A 22,691-nucleotide genomic window follows, 5' to 3' on the forward strand; every position below is an offset into this window, starting at 1 on the left:
CACAGGCCACACCGGGCTCCCCGTCTGCTTTTTCTACATACAGTTTAGCTGCAACACGTGCACTTACCCATTTCCTCCGGCCGCATTCACACAACACAGGCTGAGCGGTCGTGACACAGCCCGCAAAGCCTGAAATGTATATCACCTGGCCCTTCACATCTGCCAACTCCCTCTGTCCTCAGCACCAGGTAATCGGTCAGTCAATGCCCTTGTTTCTCTGGCATCGTGGGCAGCCCTCCCGCAGTGCAGTGGCTTTTGAGTATCTCTGTCCCCTGCCTTTTCCTCCACATGCTAACTATGTTAGCAAAGAACAAACGTTTTGATCAACTTCACATCCCCAGCCCTGGCTCGAGGCAGGACCGTGCCCTTGTGGACTGAACCAGAAGCCGAGGCAAAGGCGCTTTACAGCCCCGGGCAGGAAACTCCCAGCCAACAAGGCATCCTCTAAATAAAGCACAACAACAAATCAGGAGAAGCCACAACGACGGTTTGTGCTGAACAGCTAATATCTTCGGTTGAATCTATTTCAAAGGTATTTGTGGACCACCATACAAAGGGTGATTCCACATCCAGAGAAAATTCTGATCTTGCATACTGGCTGTACTTTTATAAAAACCCCATTGCTCACAATACGCGTAGCATCAGTTTATCTTCAACACTTCCAGGACTATCCTCATTAATTTTTACCATGAAACATAGAATATATTTTCTTGTACCTGGAAATGTTACTGAAATTTTCCAAAACACAGCAGAATTTGAGTTCTGTCCCAACCAATTTTCTATGTGAGAACTGAGAACCAAAGTTGGAGCAGAAAGTCTCAGACATCAGCCCTGGTTCAGGACAGCCTCCTGCCTGTCCGGTTGCCCCCTGCTCTGTTTGCTGGGCTAGGAGGACAATATTTAGGCAAGATAAAAAGCTGGATATTCCTGCAATGTTTAATTTTAAGTAATATATTCATTATGACACAAAGATGTAATCTTTTAAGGTTTTTTAACCTAGATATTTTCTCTGGCAAATATCTACGAATTATCTATGAGGCAGAAAAATTCCATTTTTGTTTCAACAGGCATCACAGGAGGTTACTCTTGGTGAATTTTTAACTTCTAAGATACAGTCAAGTGTATTCAGACCTTCCAGGTAGGAAGTCTTAACCCTGAAACCCAAGTGAAGCCTAAGTGTTGTGGTTAAGAGATAACATTCGGAACATACGACACTCTGCGTCCAGCCCCGTTCAAATCCCAAATCACCAGTCCTGGGTCTCGAGGACTCCTCTCCCTTTCCTGAGAAAAGGAAGACACCCTGAACCCCCAGGACCCTGGTGAGGACCCTGTGAGGCTGTAAGACACTCACCTGCCAGAAAAGCAAGAAACGGTCAAGAGAGACCAAGCGGTTTTAAAAAATAATTCAAGTTTATGTGGAACACATTTATTAATAATCTTATTGACGGGAGTGGGGCATGGGTTGGGGAAAGATTTCCTAAATAGGAAACAGAAGGCACAAGCTTTACATAAAAGAAAAAGATCAAAAAAGTATCCAAAAAAATTTTCAAAAGGCATTTATAAAAATGAGAAGACAAGCCACAGACTGGGAGGAGACATTTGCAAAATCTGTATCTGACAAAGGACTTGTATCTAGAATATGTAAAGCATTGCTTCAACCAAGAAACAACTCAATGAAAGACGGGCAAATACCCGAACGGACATTTTGCCAAAGAAGACACAGAACTGCAGATAAGCGCATTAAATGATACTTGACTTCATGAGTCATCAGGGAAATGCAAACAAAACCACTAAGAGGTAGCAGGACTCTCCCCTCAAATGACCAAAACTGGAAAAAAACCATGCCAAGTGTTGGCGAGGATGTGGAGGGAACAGAACCCTCCAACGCTGCTGGTGGGAACGTAAATGGTACGACCTCTCTGGAAAACGGTTTAGCCCTTTCTCAAAACATTAGGTAGGTGCTGCCAAACACCCAGCCATTCACCAAGAGGAATGAAAACTCGTCCGCACAGGACTTGTACATGGAGGGGAAACGGCCAAAATCTGGAAATCGCTCCACCATCAACCAACAAATGCCATAAATCTATAACCAGAAGCTGAGGCAGCAATAAAACCAAGGATAAATCTTAAAATAGTTACACTGAGTTAAAGCGGCCGAAGGAAAAGACAGAGTCCGCTCCCGAATTATCCTGTTCACACAACAGCCGGCAAAGTGCAGGCGCATCAGAGTGACAGACAGCACATCGCAGAGGCCGGGGGCGCGGGGCCAGGAGCACGCACTGCCTCGACTGCGCCGGAGCACCACTGCGCACCTGCCACAGCCGATCAGCCTGCACTTCAGCATGGCCTTCACCCTTTATACACGACTGTAGGAAAGGTCACTGTTGTGGGTTGAATTCTGTTCCTACAAAGAAATGCTGAAGTCTTGACCCTGGTACCTGTGAAAAGGACCTTATTTGAAAATAGATCTAATTAAGGTACAAGTTGCAGTCACACTGGAGCAGGTGGGCCTGAATCCAACATGACTGGTGTCCTTACAAGAGGAGACAGAAAGGACACACACAAAGGAGGCCACGTGGAGACTCAGCCACTCGATGAGAGAGGCAGAGGTGGGGTGACGCTCCCACAAGGCTGACACAGCTGGTGGCCAACACCAGAGGCTGGAGGACGTAGGAGGGAGCCCCTACGGCTCTCAGGGGCTGACGCACTGATATCTGACCTTGAGTTCCAAAAGAGCAAGACGATAAACTTCAGTCCTCTGAAGCCTCCCAGTGTGTACTTGTTCCTGGTGGTACCTGTTACTCTGTGGTACTTGTTACACCACCTCTACGAAACTAACATAACCACTGTTTTATATCACATGAAACACATATAATGATTGTTTCTAAAAACAGATTTTCCATATAAGAGAATACTTGTGTCTCAAGTTCGTTTCAATCACAGAACGGCCACTGGATTGCACAGAAACACAGTAAGTGGCTGTGTTTCCAAGATACACAAACACACATAAAAATACACAACACTGCTTCACTCTACCAGCATCTGCCCAATGTAATGCAGGGGAGCACAAGTTTAACCATCTGTTAAGCTTTTCGTTTCTATAAGTGATTCACAACTGATCTTTCAAGTTTTTTTTTAACCAATAGGAAAGCAATTATAGGGATTAAAATCCTGGCATTTTACTGTCACAGTCAGTCATCTGGAAGGTGTGGTGTGAGCTGACGGCTGGTGTACACGCTGACTGGGCTGAGAGAGGTCCCTCCAGAGCGCGTCTGCGCTGCGCAGACATAGGACATGAGCTCGCCTAAAGGCTCCTCTTCCTCCAGCTGCCCTTTCACACACACGGATTTTAGCGTGAACGCTAGCTTTAATTTCAGCATATACCCCCTCAACTCTACGGATGTATTTCAGGTGATAGAGAGGAAAACATTTCCCTTTGGAAAACAAGCCCCCAAAACTACCAAAGAAGAAAAAACAAATGGTCCTCATCCATCCTTGGGAAACATGTCCATCTGTGGCACTGAGCGTGAATTAAGTTAATCTCTCAGGTGAGGGAAGCAGAGTAAAGGGGGTTTAGTCTGGAATAAACAAGGCACCTCGACACCGGCGTGGCTTCATTGCTTCAGGGAGGAGAGGACTTTAAGCGGGGTGGCCACCAGTCCTTGGGGGACGGGGAGGCCTGTGGTCTCCATTCAGGGGCACGGGATGGGGAGGCTGTAAACCCATCACTCCAACATGAACCCTGTGCGTTACACCCTGTACCACTTTTTAAATTGAGATAAAAACAGACACAGGACGAGTGCGGCTGGGGAGTGCGGCTGCCGGCCTGATGCATTTATGTGCTGCGTTAGCTGACACCTCTGTCACGTCACGATTATTTCCCTTTCGCAGTGAGAGCAATGAAGATTTAGTCTCTTAGCACCTTCGAAGACTGAACAGGCTATTGTGGACTGTAACCACTGCACTGTGTGTTAGATCTCCAGAATGTGCTCATCCTCTAGTTCAAGTTCGTACCTTCAACCACCGCCCCAGCCCCAGGGACCCCTATTCTACTCTGTTTTTCAATTCCACATGAGAGGAAGAACACAGGGTCCGCCTTTCTCTGACTCAGTTCACTCAGCACAGCACGTCGGAGTCAGCCTGGGAGACGCAGGCGGCAGATTCCCCCACCTCACAGCCGAGAGAGCGCTCCACAGGTGTGTGTGGGTGACGCCCTCAAACACACGGGAAGTGTCACCACCTTTCAGAAAGCAAGGCCGGCCAACGGACACCTCTGCGGGGCGGTGAGGCGACGCGCCCGCCAGCTGCGCCCACCGTCAGGAGGACGGAGTGTGCCCTCACTGAGCCGTGAAGTAACGAGCCGACAAGACGGCAAAGGTGTAGTTTTAACCCTAATTGTGTAACAGGCTCTATTTCTAAACCTAAAGTATAAACACTGGTTTTTCAGTCAAAAGATAGGCCCCCAAATGACCAGCACACACGTTTGAAGACCTGCCCTCCGGCCATCCCACCCGCCTAGACGCTGAAGCCAGGACGGGACAGAGTGACAAGCCGAACTGTGGTCACAGCCCCGACGGGCTCAGTCTGGGTGGAGACCTGATCCAAGTTTCCTCCTGTCAACCCACTCTGGGCAACCCTGCAGCCTGAAAATGATTCCATCCCACATCTAGAAAGACGGGAGCTCCAAGCTTATTTAAATGATTAACTCTGGTCCCGGGCGGTCCGGGCTGTCCGGAAAATCCATTCTCCCCAGTGAAGAGCTGCGCCCTGCTGCACTGAGGCCACTCTGCAGGGGCACCTCCTCTGTTGCAGTCAGTCACACAGGCAAAATCAACCCACTGGGAGGGACAGACCCCAGGGCCTTATCTGACCTGGGGACCAGGCCAGAGGGAGGGACTGTCTGCGGTCACTGCCCAGACACCCTGCCCCTGACAGCATGCATGCGGGGCTCCAGAACGGCTCTGCTGACCAATCCCAGGTTCATGGAATTTCCCATCAGAGATATTCTCGTATTCTTTTTCAACTATTTGAAAAATATAAAAAATCCACCCCCAGCTCGTGGCTACACAGAAAGAGGCAGATTAGGCCTAAGGCTCAGGGGTCGCCAGCCCCTGGCCAGCGAAGGCCTCAATTCTGAGCTGTCCCCAGTCAGGTACCTCCAATCCTGTGTGTCTGAGGCAGAGCCAAGGTGATGGGGGACACTGAGGGTATAACTTAGATGGTATTTTTGGGCATCAAACGTTTCAGGAAGAAGGGGCCCACGCCTGCAAAGGTGTGAGGGACAGGCCCTGAGCCCCGGGTGTGCAACAGTGAGGGCATCTCTGACCTGAGCCCATGGGGGAAGTGGGACCACCCAGCCAAGCCCGTCCCCAAGAGAAGGGACGACACCACCACCACCTGCACGCAGAGCATCCTCACAGCTACCTTCATGGAGGAAGGGAACTTCCAGGAGCCTCTCAGGCTCTCAGGTTCTGGCCAAACTCAAGGGCACGTCCTACAGCGAGGGAGGACAAAGGCCCCAGGATGCTTCCTCCTACTGTGACAGGAACAGCCATGACTCCCCTCCAGTACAGTGGATAAAAAGTAGCTTCAGGTTGTATTCAATGCTTTAAAACTTTAAAGTAAAAACCGACAGAGCCAGCGTTTTCCACGAACAATGCCTTTCACACACCTCTGTTCTAAGAAGTTTCGGTTTGAGCCGGAAGCACTCTCATGACCCTTGGTGCTCTTTAAATACTTGTATGCTGCTTCAGAGCAGTCTTCAATTTAAACTTGAAAGAAAAGTGTTTTCAGGCAGGGGGCATAGCCCTTCTTAGTCTCTGACCTTTTTTGCTAGAATCCAGAAACAGGCCAAGAGGGCGGCACGTGGGTGAGGAGGAAGCCGGTGACAAGGGGTGGGGGGGTGGGTTCTGTGTGACATCGAGGCTCCAGAGGCGTCTGAGGTCACACGTACAAAGTCAAGTGCAGCTCCAGGAGCAACACCTGCTGGTGACCCTCCAGGCCCTGAGCCCCGGGGGCCTCTCTGCTTGGTACACAGTAGGCACCCAAAGTTAGCTGGATAACAAACACCCTGCTCACTAAGTTGGGGGGGAGACTGATATGAGATAACACGCTCAAAATGGTAGTGATTTTTATCCTTGTTTTAAAGAGGAACCACCTGCCCGACATAGGAGCCCTGAACCGGGTGCGTCTAACCTCGAAGTCCCTACCCTCCTGTTCCTATTAGCTGACTTCATACTGAAAACGGGTTTCCTATAAAACTAGGGGAAAACCTTGCCTCTCTAAATCGATAAAAAGTCTCCTTTTCCTACCTAAGTTCACAGTCCTAAAATAAGGAAAATGGTCACTTTCTCTGCACGGGACAGAGACACGCAGAAACCTAAGTCCCTTCCTATGGCCAGGGAACCACATCACCAGAATGCATGAACAATTATGTCTCCTTAACGCAGTGGAACAAGCAACACTCCTTAAGAATGGCTCCCCTGTTGTAATTTAAACTCTAGGTAAAGGAAAACAGTCTCGTTGTTTCAGAGGCCATTACAAGTACACAAATGACCACTTCCTCGGACGTTTACGTAGTTTCACTCATGGGTACTTTTGTTACTGTCTGAAGATAAGTAAAAGGTGCCCGCTCTCAAATGTCATTCGACATATTTTATTTTTTTTTAAAAAGTAAACTCCTTAGGACCCCAAGTCTGAAATTGAAACCGTTTTCAGTAACTTTTTGCTCTTGGATCAAGGGCGGATTGGAGTCCATTTCAGGCCCACCAGCCCATCTCATCTTCAAGAGTCAGGATCCTCACTAAACCTCATGCTGGAAATCTACAACAAGTCAAATTCCGAAGCTTTAAACTTCCGTCCAGTCCAGTAGCCGAGACACCTGATGCAGCAGGAAATACATTCCAATAATGTCGGGACCAACACCAGTCCTTCAGTACTACTGTTCTCTTCAAATAGTAGTAAAGAGCTGATCGTTTTCAAATAAACGTTTCCCTCCCAAAGTACACTTCCTGGAGTAGACACAAATTTAATATACGTTTAAAAGCACTTCCTTTTCACTTTTGTCCCTGTTAAACTTAAAAAGAGAACTTAAAATAAACTCTAAAAATGAATTTATAGGAGAAAGAGCAATCATATATAACGTATACACCCCTCCCACCACCTAAGTGGACGACTTAAACACGTGACTCAAGGGTCCACAGCACAAGGGCCACCAGGCACAGGTAACAGGAGGAGGGTCCCCACCGCAGCACCTGTCACCGCAGACAACTGCAGCCCCACCGACAACACAGCACAGAAACCGACAGCTTAATGGGCTAAAAAAATTCAATAGCTGTAACAAAAACTAAAATCGTGTTGTTTTAGGCAAATTAACATTGAACACAGAACACCCTGAACCATTTCAGGTAGGAAGGTCTCCACGTTTTGGATGCCTGCCCCTCCTTCCCCGGTTACGTTCAAAGGTTACTCTTCAGTCTTCTGTTAAACCCACTTTAACAACAAAGAATCCTCTGAAAACAGCCCGGACCCCCACCCAAAACAACACAAACTACCCTCACCACCAAGCACAGGAAATGCGTCCTATAAGCATCTTTAAACTGAAGAGAGAGTTGTGGGCAGTTTGAAACATCCCCCGGTGACTCTCGTTTGTAAAGATGTTACAAGACTGCCGGTCTGGGGAGCGCGGCCGCGACAGGTAGGGATGCTGTGGGCCCGGTTGGGGGGGTGGAGGGGGGGTGCTGCTTGTTCCAGGTGTGCGGCTCCCCCGGGCCGCGCTGGTCCCCCGCCCCGCTCACCTGCGCGCCGCCTCCTCTCCGGGCACGCGGGGCCGCAGGCTGTCCGGCCGCGCCCGCCGCCGCCGGTACAGGCCCGACTCCGAGAGCTCCTTGAGCCGCAGGGCCGTCATGTCCCCGCGCGGCGGGCGGACTCGGCGCGTCCCTGCCGGCGGCCGCGCACCTGACGGGGAGGGGCCCGGCGCTTCCTGCTTGCCGGCGCCCCGCCCTCCCCGCGGGCACCTGGGGGCCGCTCACGTGCTCGCCCGGGGCCGAGCCGCTGCGGTCAGCGGCCGCGCTCCTTCCTTTCCAGCCGTTCCAGCGTCACTGCGAGCGAGACCTGGGCTCAGCGCTCCAGCAGGTGATGGATGACTCAGGGAGGGTCCTGCCCTGCCCTGCTGGCCGGGAAACCCATTAACATTTCACACGCAGCTGGCGACTGACAGAAGTGCCTGGTCATCGTGAGCTCTTTGGGGCATTTTCCTTAAAAAAAAAAACGCACATTCTAACGGGAAGCAGTCGAAGTCCTCCCTCTCACCGCGGTACTCTAAACTCCTCCTTAGAAGGAAGGAAGTGTCTTTTTTCCTCCCCCATTAAATCTTACTCAAAAATTCACAACTGAGAGGAAGGTGGTTTCTTCTACCAACCCCCATTCAGTGACTTAACGAACCCTCACCGCCCACTCGGAGCAGCCCCCTCTCCAAAGACGCGCGCCTCCCGCGAGCACTCCTCCGCCCCAAGGTGCCAGGGTGCCTTCGCAGCCCGTTCATCTCCACGTGTGGCCGGCGCGACCGCCGGCAAGTACTGCTCGGTTCTGCGGTGGGGGGGGAGGGTGTCTGCAGGACGAGGACGGACGGCAGGGGCACGTCCTTGTCGCCGGCTCCAGGGGACGCGCGCACCAGCAGCCGGCGGACTCAGCCCTGCTGGGTGCAAGTCAGCACAGCTGACCAAGGGCTGGCTCTCGGCCGGCAGTGCGACTTGCGGTGCAGTCCTTTCTCTTGGAGTGAAGTGTCAGCTCTGCCCTCCCGGAGTCCCCTCAGGCGACAGGAGCACAGAGGTGGGTCTGCGTGTTCTTTTCACACCAAGAGTTATCAGTGAATGTCCCCTCCTTTGGAAGTTACCTGTATTAGAAATTCAAAACTTAAGGCGCCCTTGCCTCCGGAGGAAGGACTGCGGGGACCCCAGGTGCTGGGTCCCCTTGGGGCTGGTCCGGCACTCTGGTTCCCCCGCCCCAAAGGAAACACAGCTCCTACAGCTGCCATCAAAATGTGACACGTTTTTTAAAGAAAATGCAGGGGGAAAATTAGTAATTTTATTACCACACTAGATATAATTAGTGATGCAACATGTGAAAAAAAAAAAATTCAGTGCCAGAGGTCTCTCTCTCCTGGGAGGACACACACACTGCATCTGGGGCCTGAGGCCTCCGGACGCAGCACAGGACGGCTGGTCACTGACATGCCCCTTTGTAGCTCCCTGGGCTTTGAATTCCTGCCCACTCAAAAATAAATGGGAATAATTCAGAAGATTTAATATACCTTCCATACAAAGTTCGAGGATCCTACTGAAAAATACAGAAAAGTTTAAAGTTTATAGTAATAGGAACATATAAAATTAGGGTTCCGAAAGCATCTGATTCTTGCATTTGTGTCATGACAGGTGAAAAACTCAAGAGAAACAAGAACCAATTTTTTTTAAACTCTAGGCATCAAAACAGAATGGATGCCTGATGAATAAAACTCAAATTAATTGTAGCCACTGCAAACACAGAAACCTCAATACTGAGTATGACGTTTCTACAGGAAAATGTAAATAAGAGCTTGATTTTTAAGGGAGCTTTGAAGAGTGACGCAGTGAACTGCGAAGGAAGAAGAGCTTGGGAGCCAGTAAAGGTGACAACACAGGAAACCCCTAACTGCGTAGGAGGAATCCTGCTTTGACGAGTCTAAGGTTAAATGGATGTGAACAGAAAAAAAAGTTACGTGAAACAAGCCGAAACATCTGCCCTCTGACTTTGAAAATGGCCAGCCGTGCTGACAAACAGGAGTTTCAGTAAATCCACGCTTACATTCTATCGAAATTGTCACAACTGCGTAAAATTAAATCCTGGGGCTTTGGGCAAAGGTCTCTAACCACTGTTGTTTTGCTGACAGCACAGAGGTGAGAGAGGAGGCCGTCTTCTCCCCAGACCTCCCTCCACGCACTGAGCCGTCCTGTGCACCCAGGGAGCTAGCGCTTCCAGGAAGGACGGCTCCCCCCACCCCCGCGGCTCAGGCTCAGGGAGGGGGTGGGGGCAGGAAGGGCCCACGTCCCAGTCCCCAGATAGCCCCCTTTCATGTTGCCCTGTGGAAGCACAGTTATCGTTTGTGCCTGAACCTTGGATCAGGCCTACTTAAAATGAGTTTTGGACGGAAATGTTAGCTATCTTGATTGCGATGGTTTCATGGGTGTACATATCTATCAAAATTCACCGGACTGTACATCTGAAACGTATGTAGCTTACTGTACAGGAACCAGACCACAATAAAGGTGTTAAAATGAAATGAGTTTGAGTTTCAAAGAACTGTCGGGCATTTGTCGGTACAGAGGGAGGCCTGGTGGTCTCATTTCAGCTCTGGGAACAGAAATGCTCATTTCAGCTCCGGGAACAATCTCCGAGGCCGGTGTGGGCTCCGGCTCAGGGCGGGTTCCCTACTCCCGCCCCCCACCCCCACACAGGGCCTCACTCCCACACAGCGCCCCCCTCACCACAGAGCCCACCCCTCCTTGGTCATGGTCACAGCCAGGACAGAGGCTCACTACCGTCCCTGCCAGGCCCAACGCCGCCGGTTCTCGGACACTGGCTCACAAAAGCTGTTGTGGGGGCACCTCGCCCCACTCCATGGCAGGTCCGTGAACTTGATGACGTGTATTCACATCTGTCCCCCGTGGGCCCTCCTGGAACCTGTGCTCTGGCTCCCAGCGTCACAGGACGTCGGGTCCAACTCCGTGTCATCAGCACAGCCGGCATTTCTTCCGCAGGTTTGAAACTCTTGGTGGAAATGACTGTACAGGATGGTCCGGGAGCATCTCACCAGGCCCCCATACTACAGGCTGGCCGCTGACCCCGTGAGTCTGATCAAAGTTAGTGACTCTCAGAAATGCACACGACCACATCCTGTTCCCATTTCAGGGACTGGCAGGTCCTTCAGGAGCCAAGAGATGGACTTACCCTGACCTCCCAATCAGCACCGACGCCTCCCTTCTCCCCAGAGCAGGACATCTGATCTCATCTGTTCATTTAATTCTAAGTTTCCCAGTGCCTGCGGGACAGACACTGACTCAGAAGAGTTCCTTCTGCCTCCCCTCAGTTCCTCTAAGCCTCCTAACTGATCTCTACCACTGGTCTCATTCGCCTCTAATACAGCCTCCAAATTTCAAAGAGTCCTTTCAACATGTAAACCGGTCAGGCGGGGTCCTGTGGGATGCCCTCCAGTGGCTCCCTGCGCCCACTCTGAGCTCCGTCCCAGGACAGACGTGGCCTCCTCTCCCCTCCTGCCCTCCTGCCGGACTGGACCTGAGTCCCCCACTCTGGACTCTGAGCACGGGTCCCCGTCATAAGAAGGCTCCAAGACCCTCGCCCTCTCTGTCCTCACCCACAGGCTCCGCCCGCCCTCCCCGAGCACCACAGGACGCTTGGCCACCACGTCTACACAGAAGTACAGGGCTCCATGTGTGTTCGCTAAGTGAGTTTGTTCTCTGGTTTATCGTTCAGCCAACCGACCCATCGATTTTAGGACCGGCATCACTTTATGGTGACGCTACTTTGAGATGAAAGCTCTGGAGCTCTAACACTGGCTTTGTTTTCTTGAAAACGCTTGACATCACCTAACGACTCTGAAAAGGCTCATACATTCCACTGCTTCGGAAAAATTAAGTTTTCTGTGAGACTGTAAAAACTCCAACCCTGCTTCTCTTTGAAGTTGAGCAACACCTTCCATAAGTTTGAATGCTTTCCATTTGGGACGAGAATTCAAAAAGCAGCCTCAACCTGACACCCCAGTTTCCAGGGTAAAGAAATCTGGTTAAACTTCAGCCTCTAAGACTGCCCGTCAGTGTCGCTGAACTGCCACCGCCTCCCCGCGCGGGGCTGGGCTGCAGACGGGCCCCGGGCGGAGCTGGTCCAGGGCTGCGGGCTGCCCTCCCAGACGAGGAGCTCCGGGCCTGGGGACCGTCGGGTGGCTGTAGCTTCCAAGCCACTAATTTCCTTGTACGACACACGGTGAGGGAAGAATGTTGTTTTGTAACTACTCTGAGTGTAATGGAAATGAATCTTTTTTCAGTTTAAATTTTATCTCATGAATAACCGTTTACAGGGAAGAGGACCATTTCTCTGAAAAGCACGAACATCCTTCCTCACCACGCCCGACACCTCATCTCCGAAGTGCGTCTTCCCAAGTGAGGCCTCTGGGGAGGCTCCGGGCCATCAGGGGAAGGATGGAGCGGGTGCTGGGCACAGACCTGCCCCCAGCAGCTCAAACTGCCATGTTTCTCACGAGCAGGTTCAAGTTCAAGTTCACCAGAGCAGCGTCTATGAGAAGGCAGAATTGACTGTCCAGGAAAACAGTGCAGTCCGAAAAAATCACCAAAAACTGGTCCCACTTGTAAGCGGATGACACTGCACTGCACTGCACTGTCTCCAAGCCCCTCTGAGTTTTCCTTTCATCCGCCATTCGGGAACTGACACGTCCCAGCGGGCAGGTGGGGACCTAAGGTGGGGGGGTGTCCCCTCCCCAGCATAGGAACTGGGGCCCTGACAATGCCCCAGACTAACCCACTGTCCCCAGAGCTCTGCTCTGGAGAGGGGCTGGAGACGGGCGGCCAAGGTCCTGGAAGGAGCCCGAGGTCAGTCCCGTAGATGTCCCCTAACCCCTCCCCTCCTAGGGCCCCGGAGCAAGCCAGTAGACAAGTTGGACGGTGGCCTTTGATGTCACTGCATCCCTGGGCTCCCTGGAGGCCGCCTGCCTCCCTCCAGGGCACCTGTGATGACCCGGATTCCAAGAGTTCCAGGCGATGGGGGGAAAAGGCAAAGATTCTACTGAAAACAGGTTTTCTCCAGCGTCGCAGCTCTGCCGAGGCCGGGGGGGCGGGGGCTGGGGCTGTGGGATAAGGTGCCCTGAGGACACGCCCTGCCACAAACAGATCCTGGAACTTATGCCACACACGCAGTGCCTGCTTCTGCCACTGCAGCAAAGCCAGGCGGTGAAGATGGTGATTCCAAACACAAAACAAACCAGTCTCCTGAGACTAATAAAGAAAAGAAAGTGTGCAATTCCATCCTCCCATCTTGACCTTAAGAAATCCCTGTCAAGGCAAAAACCCTAACTCCTGAAGTCAGTATCTGACCGATCTACATCCTAGAGAACCCGCTTGCAGTAACTAAAATGTCTCAACATTGAGGGGAAGCACCTAGGAGCTCAGTGAGACCACCACCACCGCACAGGAAGGAGCCACCCCTAGGGAGATGCAAGAAGCAGACGATTCCGGCTCCAAGGGAGTTGACTATTAGACACGGATGATGTGGTTCCACATTACTGTCACGCTGTTGTGGTGGCAGAGGAAACAGTCACAGCTGTTGCGTCCCCACTCACAGTCCCGTCAGAGGGGGGTTAGCCCTATTTTGCAGCAGCAGAAGCGAGGTGCCCAGCCCCGTCCCTCCGTCCACTGTTCCTCCAGTGCTGTCAACAGAAGGGTAGATGCAACATGTCAAGATCTCTCCGTGGGATGCTGTTTGGTGACACAGAAGACAATCCACTGAAGCTGCGTTCAGTCCACACCAAGAAATCTAAGAACAAGGGTGGAGTGAACTGTGCCACCTGCATAGGAACACACGGCCCCTCCGACACCCGCCCGCGCGCTGCTAGGAACGCGCGTGACAGGAGGGGGGTGCAGGGTGACACACCAGACGGGGAGGCGTCCTCCAAAGGGAAGAGCAGAAGGGAAACGACCGGGGCAGGAAGTGGACTGAGGGACTTTGCCTGCCTGCAGTGCCCCCCTTGGGATGGGAGTGGGGGTGGGTTTCGTACTGTTAAGTACTTCCTATTTTTATGAAAAGTATAAGGACCAGCAGACCTGCTGTCAGAGCAGGTGCAAACTCACCTGCTGAAAGTGCCGTTTCCGCCATCGTGTGGCTCCTCACGGTATTACAAGCACACGGTTCTCAGAGAATAAATCAAAGTGGAAAGGGGCCTCCTTAGTTCTCAGGTGCCGTGTCTTGTGCGCCACGCCCCAGCGAAGGCCGGTGTGCCCACCGCTGGATGAGGAACCAGTGTTGGAGCCCATCTCACCGCTTCTAAATGATGCCTAGTGCGTCAGAAGACATAAAGCACCACGCCCGGCACAGAAGGAAACCCGAACCCCCCTCACACCACCCACATCACGGACCACCCACACCACCCACACCTGGTAGAACGCGGGGAGGCAAGCTCTGAGGTCTGGGTTCAGTCCCCAGCACCTCTATTAAAAAAATTATAAATAAACCTAGCTACCTTTCCCCCCTCAAAAAATAAAATTAAAAAAAAATAGATTAAAGAATTACACATATGACCTGAAACTGCAGAACCCCTGGAAGAAACACAGGGGAAAAGCAACTTGACATGAGCCTTGGCAGTGACTGTTTTGTATTTGACGCCAAAAGCAAAAATCAAGCAGGACTACATCAAACTGAACAGTTTCTGCACAGCAAATGAAATGACAGAAAATAAATAAAAGGCAACCTATGGATTCGGAGAAGATACCTACAAGTAACATTTATGTAAGGGGTTAATATCCAAGATAAATGAAGAAAAAAATCTGATTAACAAATATGCACATTTGAATGGACATTTTTCCAAAGACATACAGAGGACCAAGAGGTACACAGAAAAATGCTCACCACCACTAGTCATCAGGGAAATGCAAATCAAACTCACGCCTGTAGGAATGGCTATTGTAAAAAAGACAAGAAATAACAAGTGTGGTGAGGACGTGGAGAAAAGGGAGCCCTTGGTCATGGTTGGTGGGAACGTAAGTTGGTGCAGCCACTTTGGAAACAGTATGGAGGTCCCTCAAAACACCAGGACTAGAACTGCCAGCAAGTCCACTTCTGGGTATTTATTCAAAGGAAATGAACTCACTGTCTCAAAGAGATTTCTGTGCCCCCTTGTTCACTGCAACATTATTTAGAATAACCAGGACATGGGAACAACCTAAGTGTTTATTGATGGATGAACAGATAAAGAAAATCCTCCTCCTATTCTCTCTTTCTCTCTCTCTCTCTCTCTCTCTCTCTCTCTCTCATACACACACACAGGAACGTAACTCAGCCATTAAAAAAAAAAGGAAACCTGCCATTTGCAACAAGATAGATGCACCTTTAGGGCATTACACTAAGTGAAATAAATCAGACAGACAAACACTATATGATCTCACACGTGGAATCTAAAAACACTGAGTTCACATAAACAGAGAGGAGGGTGGCTGCCAGGGGCTGAGGAAGGGGGAACAGCATGCTGGTCGGAAGGCACAAACCTCCAGTTATATGATGAGTAAGTTTGGGGGCTGCGATGTACAGCAGCGTGACAACAGTTAACAAGACTGCGTTGTGTACTAGAAAGTTCCTGTGAGAAGAGTTTTATGTTCTCCTTGTAACAACAAAATGATAATAAGCATGGGAGGTAATGATGGGTTAATTAACCATTAATTATCTTGGTAAATACTTTGCAACACAATGTCCATGTCTCAAAATATCACATTGTATGCCTTAAAATTACACCATGTTACACGTCAATTATATTTCAACAAAGCTGGAAAAATAAAAATTTAAAGCTTTCAGGCACAATTACCCTAGTAGGTAAATGAAGACCTGTGAGCATAGACTTCAAACCCAGAAGTAACTACACAGAAAGAATATGGTGAATACAAAGGTGTCTGCAGGACTGCCTCCTAAACAAACTCCCAAACCAGGTATTTTGCTGTCGTGCACCTCCTCCCGCACCGCTAACCGTCCAGCTGCCCCATCTTCAATCTCTCCCGAATATAGCACCAATCCATTTCTCCTTCCTCCCTGCTGGTAAGAAGTCATGTTTCCTTCAATTCTATTAAAGCTGCGGTTAAAGGAAAAACAAAAAACAAAAAACTGACAAACTAAAGGAAAACATGGAGGCTGAAACGATAATCCCCCTGAGTATCTCCACTTGGCGGTCACCTTCGCTATCCTGACTGGCAGGATGGGAATGTCACCCCGCGGGAGGTCCTGTTGAGCAGAAAGTTTCCCTGCCCCTCAAATCACATCTAAGACCCGCTTGGTGAAAATATCTATTTGTAAACTAGTAAATGCGGCCAAAGCAGGTGTTTGCTTCTGTTTATTGTGAACCTGAGAAGCTGGAAGGCTGACCAGTTGGACGGTCCCGAGCCAGCCTCCCTCACGGCAGGTTCTGGGGGGTCAGAGGGGACGTGCCTGCAGCGTGGGGCCTACACCTGGTAGTTACGGCCGCTGTACACACAACGTCTGTGAAAGGGTTTAGTGTGACCTGTAGACTCGAGGGAGAAGGCTTTGAAAGAGCAGCACTTCTGTTTGCCTTACGGAGAAAAGCGAGAAGGAGATGTGCACAGACGCTGTTCTGGCTGTAGGGTGGACAGACGGCGCCTGTCTCTCAGACAGGCAGACACGCACGCACACTGGCAGCCTGCCCAAAATACTGGACCTGGTCTGTGCTGGTGAACCTGCTGCTCAGGCAATTATCAGAATTCATGATATTTTAACTGCTCCATTCAATATCAGGCTTCAGGGGAAAAGCCTCAGAAATGCGGTCACCATGACAGTCGCGTGCGGTGGGGCTGGGGCAGGAGCCCCCGACGTGATAAGGAAAATGTTGTGTGTGCTTCTGTGCGTCTTTCTGTGACGGTCTATCAGCCTCAGAGTCTCAGTTAAAAGCAGACGAAGACTCACCGCTGGTGGGGACAAGGGCTCCAAGCGCCTCCCCCCGCTTGTCCCTGCCTCGCCCTGCGGCCCCAGTGGGAACACAGGCCAAGACCCTGCAGACCCCCCCCCCCCACCGCCCAGCTTCTTAGAGGGTCTCCCGCCTGGCCCCGCGTCATCACACTCCTAATCCAACCACTCACAGCTGCGGAAACTCCCCCGTCTCCCACCGCTCGGGTGTCGCAGGGACACCTCGGGGCTGACGAGGCAGTGTGATGGGGGCAGCCTGTCCACAAAGAGCCACCTGCAGACCTGCGCTCTGCAGTACAGCGCTAGGGGTGGATTAACAGGCTGACTTTAAGGATCGCTTTCGGGCTTAGGAATTCAGTTCAGTAAGATTAACTTTCCCCCCAAACACTGAGTAGAATTACCTAAAGTAAGCGGACTGTGTCTCTGGCCTCTGGGGTCTGTTAACTCTAATTAAAACAAATTATTTTTGGTATCCTGGCTAGAGAGGATATACAGTCACCATCCCTCAAGGGCTGCACGTTGTTAAAACATATTTTATATAAAAAGGGAATATAAGTTGTATTAAAAATCTCATCCTTGCAGAGAATTGCTGAAATAAACAATTATTTTTAAAGCTACATTTGAGGTGAATGTTGACAACACTGACTAGTAAATCAATTCTCTGCTCTTTCTTTCTACCACAGAGCATCTTTGGCAACTCATTGATGGATGGGAAAACATTCTAACTTACAAAAATACAGACACAGGCAAACTGTGTATGTTTTATTCTATTTCGTTTTGCGGGGATAATCAGGGCTGGTTTATGTACGTACGTATGTATTTAGAGGAGGCACTGGAGACTGAACCCAGGACCTTGTGGAAGCCAAGCTCTGCCACTGAGCTATACCTTCCCCTCAACTGTGTATGTTTTTTAAAGCCAACCATTGACCAAACACATGGACAGCAATTTAAGAATTACTTTTTAAGGGAGAACTATATATAATTAATACTCAGCTTGCCTGCCTTTTACATTAGGACCACATACAAAGTTTCGGTCAAAAAATACAGTAACTAAAAACCTATTTATACTCCCATGTCACATGCTGAACAGCTGAAGAGAGGGCCCAGCAGGCAGGCATGCGTGGTCAGAGGGGCCGGAGGGTCACTCGATGGTCTGCTGAAGCCTCCCCGTCCACATGGAGTGACCACCCTGGGCTCTGCCCCCAGGAGGGAGGCCGCCCCAGGCCCCGTTCCAGCTTTTACTGCACCCGCAGCTTCCTCTCTTGTAAATCAAAGACAGCAAGTGCGTGTTTGCTCCACAGTCTTTTAAGAATTAAACGGGAATTAACCATAAACAGCTTGGGAGAGACACTGGAGGACCACGACAGTGGTGGTCACTGAGCAGGGTGGCCGCAGCATCACGGGGAGGCCAGAGAGCATGGCCTCGGACCTGGGCCACTGCGAGTACAGCCAGGAAGTCACCCCGCTCTCCATCTCTGCTCCAAGGGAATCTTCCCCGCAGGGCCTTCCACCACCCACAGGTGCCGAAGGCTGTCCCCAGGCCAGCCCTCATTTCTTGCTACAGGGAGAAATTTCTTCTGTTTTAAATTAAACCACTGGGCAAAAATATCACCCTTGCTTTACAGAGTTCAAAAATGAGGTGGTTTTTTTTTTTTTCCCAGAAATAGAACAATTCATCCTAAAATTCACAGGAACGTCAAGGAGCCCTCCAAAGCCAACACATTCCTGAAAAAGACAAAGTTGGAGGTCTCACACTTCCTGATTTCAAAACTCAATCTCAAGTTCCAGTAATCTAAACAGTGTGGTGCGGCGTAAAGCAGACACACCGACCAGTGGAACAGACCGAGGGCCGAGGCATTGACCTCACAAACATGGTCAAACGACTTTCGGCAAGGGTGCCAAGACCCTTCAGTGGGGAAAGTACAGTCAAATGCTGGGGATATGGAGAGATGGAATACAAAATGGTGCAATCACTATGGAAAACAGTACGGTAGTGTTCAGAAAAATGAAAAAGAGTCACCATATGGCCCAGAAGTTCTACTTCTTGGTATACATCTAGAATAATTGAAAACAGAGACTCCAACAGAGACTTGTACACCCACGTTCATGGCAGCATTATTCACAATGGCCAGAAGGTGGAAGCAACATAGATGTCCACCTACAAATGAATAAACAAATGCGGTCTATACACGCGACGGAAAACACTCAGCCTTAAAAAGGAAGGACACTCTGACACCTGCTACAACACGGATGAACCCTGAGGACATTAAGCTCAGTGAAGTCAACCAGACATAGAAAGACAAGTCCTGCGTGATTCCACTTGTGTGAGGACCTAGAGTCGTCAAATCCATAGAAACAAACAGAACGGAGATGGTGTGTGTCACAGTCTGGGGGTGGTGGGGGGAGACACTGATTAACAGAGCTTCAACTTTGCAAGACGGAAAGCAGTCTGGAGATGGTGGCATAGCAATGTGAGTGTCTTAAGGCCACTGGACTATACATTTAAAAAGTTCAAGATGGTAAATTTTATATGTATTTCACCACAATTAAAAAAAGGCTTCAGTAACGTAAATGTCCACCGACAGATGACTAGATAAAGAAGCTGTGGTGTATTTATACAATGGAATACTCCTCAGCCATAAAAAATAACAAAATAATGCCATTTGCAGCAACATGGATAGATCTGGAGATCATCATTCTAAGTGAAGTAAGCCAGAAAGAGAAAGAAAAATACCATATGATATCACTCGTAAGTGGAATCTTAAAAAAAAAAAGAAAGAAAAAAGAGGACACTAATGAACTCCTCTACAAAAGAAACAGACTCACAGACATAGTAAACAATCTTATGGTTACCAGGAGGAAAAGGAGGTGGGAAGGGATAAATTTGGGAGTTTGAGATTTGCAAATAAATGTTAACCTTTACATATAAAAATGGATAAAAACAAATTTCTTCTGTACAGCACAGGGAACTATATTCAGCATCTTGTGGTAACCTTTGATGAGAAACAATATGAAAACGAATGTGTGTATCTATGTATGCAGGACTGGCACACTGTGCTGTGCCCCAGAGGCTGACACATTGTGACTGACTATACTTCAATTTAAGAAAAAAAAAAAAAAGAGGCTTCAGGATGCAAAGTGAGGATGTTGGAGGATTATAAATAATTATAATATATTATAGAGGATTATAATCCTAATTCTCTTCATTTTTCAGACGAAGGAACAGCACTGAAGACCCACAGGTAAGAGAGCCAAGAGCAGGCCCAGGGACACTTATTCCTGGCACACAGCAAACTAGCAAAAAAAATTAGTAAGTATAGGGGGAAAGCCTGAAAGACAGAAGTCAGGTGGCGGGGGAGGGAGAGCTCAGTGGTGGAGCACGCGCCTGGCACGCACAAGGTCCTGGGTTCCATCCCCAGCACCTCCAGTAAATAAATAAACAAACCTAGTTGCTGCCCCCCACAAAAGGAAGTGGGACAAAGACCACAAAGCGGCAGAATCACAAGAAGCGTGTAGGGAAAGTCCAAGAACATCTACAAACAGTTTCTGCTTGGCTGGGGGCAAGCCTGCACCCCCACTTCTCCTGCTCGGGGTCGAGGTCTGTGAAATCCCCTTACAAGGTCATCTCTCAGTCACTTCCTCAGACGACGCTGCAGCTCCGGCTGAAAAAGTCATCAGGCCTTCGGGAGGAAGGGTTCTCTGGCAACGGCGTCCACACAGACCTCCAAGGCTGTGGTTCCATTCTCCGTGGCCGGTAGGTCTGCCCGGACACACTTCCCCCCACCCCCAAGTGCGGGGCCACATCGGAGTCAAGGCCACAAGGTTTTCCTGTGGTCGCTGCTGCTGGTTTCGATAGCGCTCATCGGACGATACTGCCCCCCACAAAGGGCCCTGGTGGTCCTCCACATGTGGTGACACCTGCATCCTCCCAATGGGCTTCCCCCGCCGGGCCAAGCTGCTCTCCTCCCAGGGGCTTCCAGGCAGAGTCCCTACCTCTGATTTTTAGGGCGAGTCTCAGTGCCTCCCTCTTGCGTATGCGCTTCAGTTTGGGAGCTAAACCGCTACCTGCAGCAACTTAAGTGTGGCCGGTGTGAACAGACACGCTCTAAATGTGAACGACACGCGGGGTTTCAGAGATTCCCTTCACACCTTCACGTCAACTGCACAACAGCTCATTAGCTTTTAATACGATTACCAGGCATATACGGTTCAGACATGCTAACAGTTTGGCATCTTGAGTTAAATCAAATATCTTATTAAAATTTGTTTCTTTTGATAATAAAAGACCTGCTTCTGTCTTCCCATGGATGCTGAGCTACCCGAGGGCGGGGCTCACAGGACATGTGACCACGTGTGATCGGAGCGCTGTCCTGGGTGACCCCAGGTCCTGCTTCTGGAGCGCGGCGCCCTGTGGACGAGGCCCTGAGCACTCAGGCAGCGACGTGCAACTCGGGCCGGGAGCCTCTGAACCCATCACAGTCGGCGTGCAGCCCGGGGGCAGCTGGACGGCGCTCTGGCTTCGCACCTGCGGGCTCGACTCCCGTGGGTGACGTCCCAGCTGCCAAGGACTCCAATCCGAGCGGGAGCACCCCGGCGTGTAGAACTCAAAGTGCCTTCTCGGTGAACGTCCCTCCCCTTTCGTTAGGGTTTTGGAAGCCCAGTGGACACGCGCAGTGGCGGACTGGGTCACCTTGGGTTGGTCACAGAAGGTCTGGGCTCCAGTCTCTCCCTCTTCACTGTGACTCCCTCCACGGCTCCAGCCTCCCAGGCAGGGGTGGGGGCTTCTAGCCAAACCCGCCCGCCCCGCCCCTCTGCTGCATCCTGCCACCTCCTCGCCCTGGTCCACGAATTAGCAACTGGCTACAGTTCTCTTCAGAACTCTGGCCATGCAGATTTTCTCCTTGGGACTGTCATTAGTAAGTCACTGCTACGGCCCAGATGTGCATGTGGCTTTGCCCCCACTGCGGCTGTTTCCCACGTGCCCCTCAGTCTCTGGCAGGGCAGCGGCGCGGCCTTTACTCACTGCGACGTCTCACCAGACACACAAAGGCCAAAGGCCTCTGCGATGGTCTCAGAAACAGGTGCAGCCAAACTGAGCTGACCAGGCCAGTCAGGGTCACAGGGGACGACACGCAACTTCTCTGCCTAAGCGATCACACCCGACTTGGCAGGCTGGGGTCTATTTCCGGCAGGTGTGCAGGAAACCCACTTTAAGGATTCCTCCCAGCTGCTGCTGACGACGCTGTGCTGGGCTGGCAGCCCTGAAGACTGAATCCCCCCCCCCCCCGCCATGATGATGCTATATTCTTATTTTCCACCCAACTTTGCCCAAATACCTGCTGGCATTTATCACATGTGCCGACCATCCTGAAGGCCTGGCTTCAGGAAGCCTGTTGTGTGCTGGTGATATCCAGCCCCCAGGACCCTCCCACAACCTCCTACAAGGGGGACGGCAACTCCAGGTCCCAGCGGGGGTGTAGCGGGGGGAACCAACTCCCACAAGACTTCCTCCCTGATGTCCCTTTAGAGAAGCTGGGGGATGAGGCAGAGCAGAGGCAGGAAGGGAAGGTCGGAGAGGGGAGAAGACGGAAGAAGGAAGGAGGGGAAGGAAGAGACGTCCTCTGCAGCAGCGGCCGAGCTGCTGGAGCTCTGAAGAGGCTGGCATCTGGAAGTGGAGGGCACACATGGGGTTATCAGATACTACATAGAATGTGGTTCCTTTCAAACCTGAGCTCTGGTAGTTCTGGGTCTTCAAGGAGACCAGCATGGATGACACAGAGCAAAATAAAGATCTAAGTGGAAGAAACAGCTTGGTGGTCCTTCAAAAAGTTAAACACAGAATCACCATGACTCAGCAATTCTACTTCTGGGGTGTGAACGAAAAATACTGCAGCCGTATCAGTAAACAAAGAATGCTGGAGCCATCAAGTCTTCAGTGACTGCAGCCACCC

The 22,691-nt window shown here is 50.6% G+C and overlaps 1 protein-coding gene across 4 annotated transcripts in view; it reads right to left on the bottom strand.

The window, feature by feature from the left end:
• The window catches only part of LIMS1 (LIM zinc finger domain containing 1), a 73,925-nt gene that overhangs the window by 27,320 nt on the left and 23,914 nt on the right, over positions 1-22,691 (bottom strand). Inside the window, exon 1 of one of the 4 annotated variants that reach the window (XM_074354494.1) lies at positions 7,803-8,106. The exons of 2 other annotated variants lie outside the window; for them this stretch is intronic. In XM_074354494.1, coding sequence (XP_074210595.1) covers positions 7,803-7,906 — 104 coding nt within the window. In that variant the 5' untranslated portion in view covers positions 7,907-8,106. Of the gene's footprint in view, positions 1-7,796; positions 8,107-22,691 lie in introns of those variants that run through there. One more of the 4 variants, XM_010959116.3, reaches the window with a different exon arrangement.

This window comes from Camelus bactrianus, chromosome 28, assembly GCF_048773025.1.
Source record: "Camelus bactrianus isolate YW-2024 breed Bactrian camel chromosome 28, ASM4877302v1, whole genome shotgun sequence".
Lineage (NCBI taxonomy): Eukaryota > Metazoa > Chordata > Mammalia > Artiodactyla > Camelidae > Camelus > Camelus bactrianus.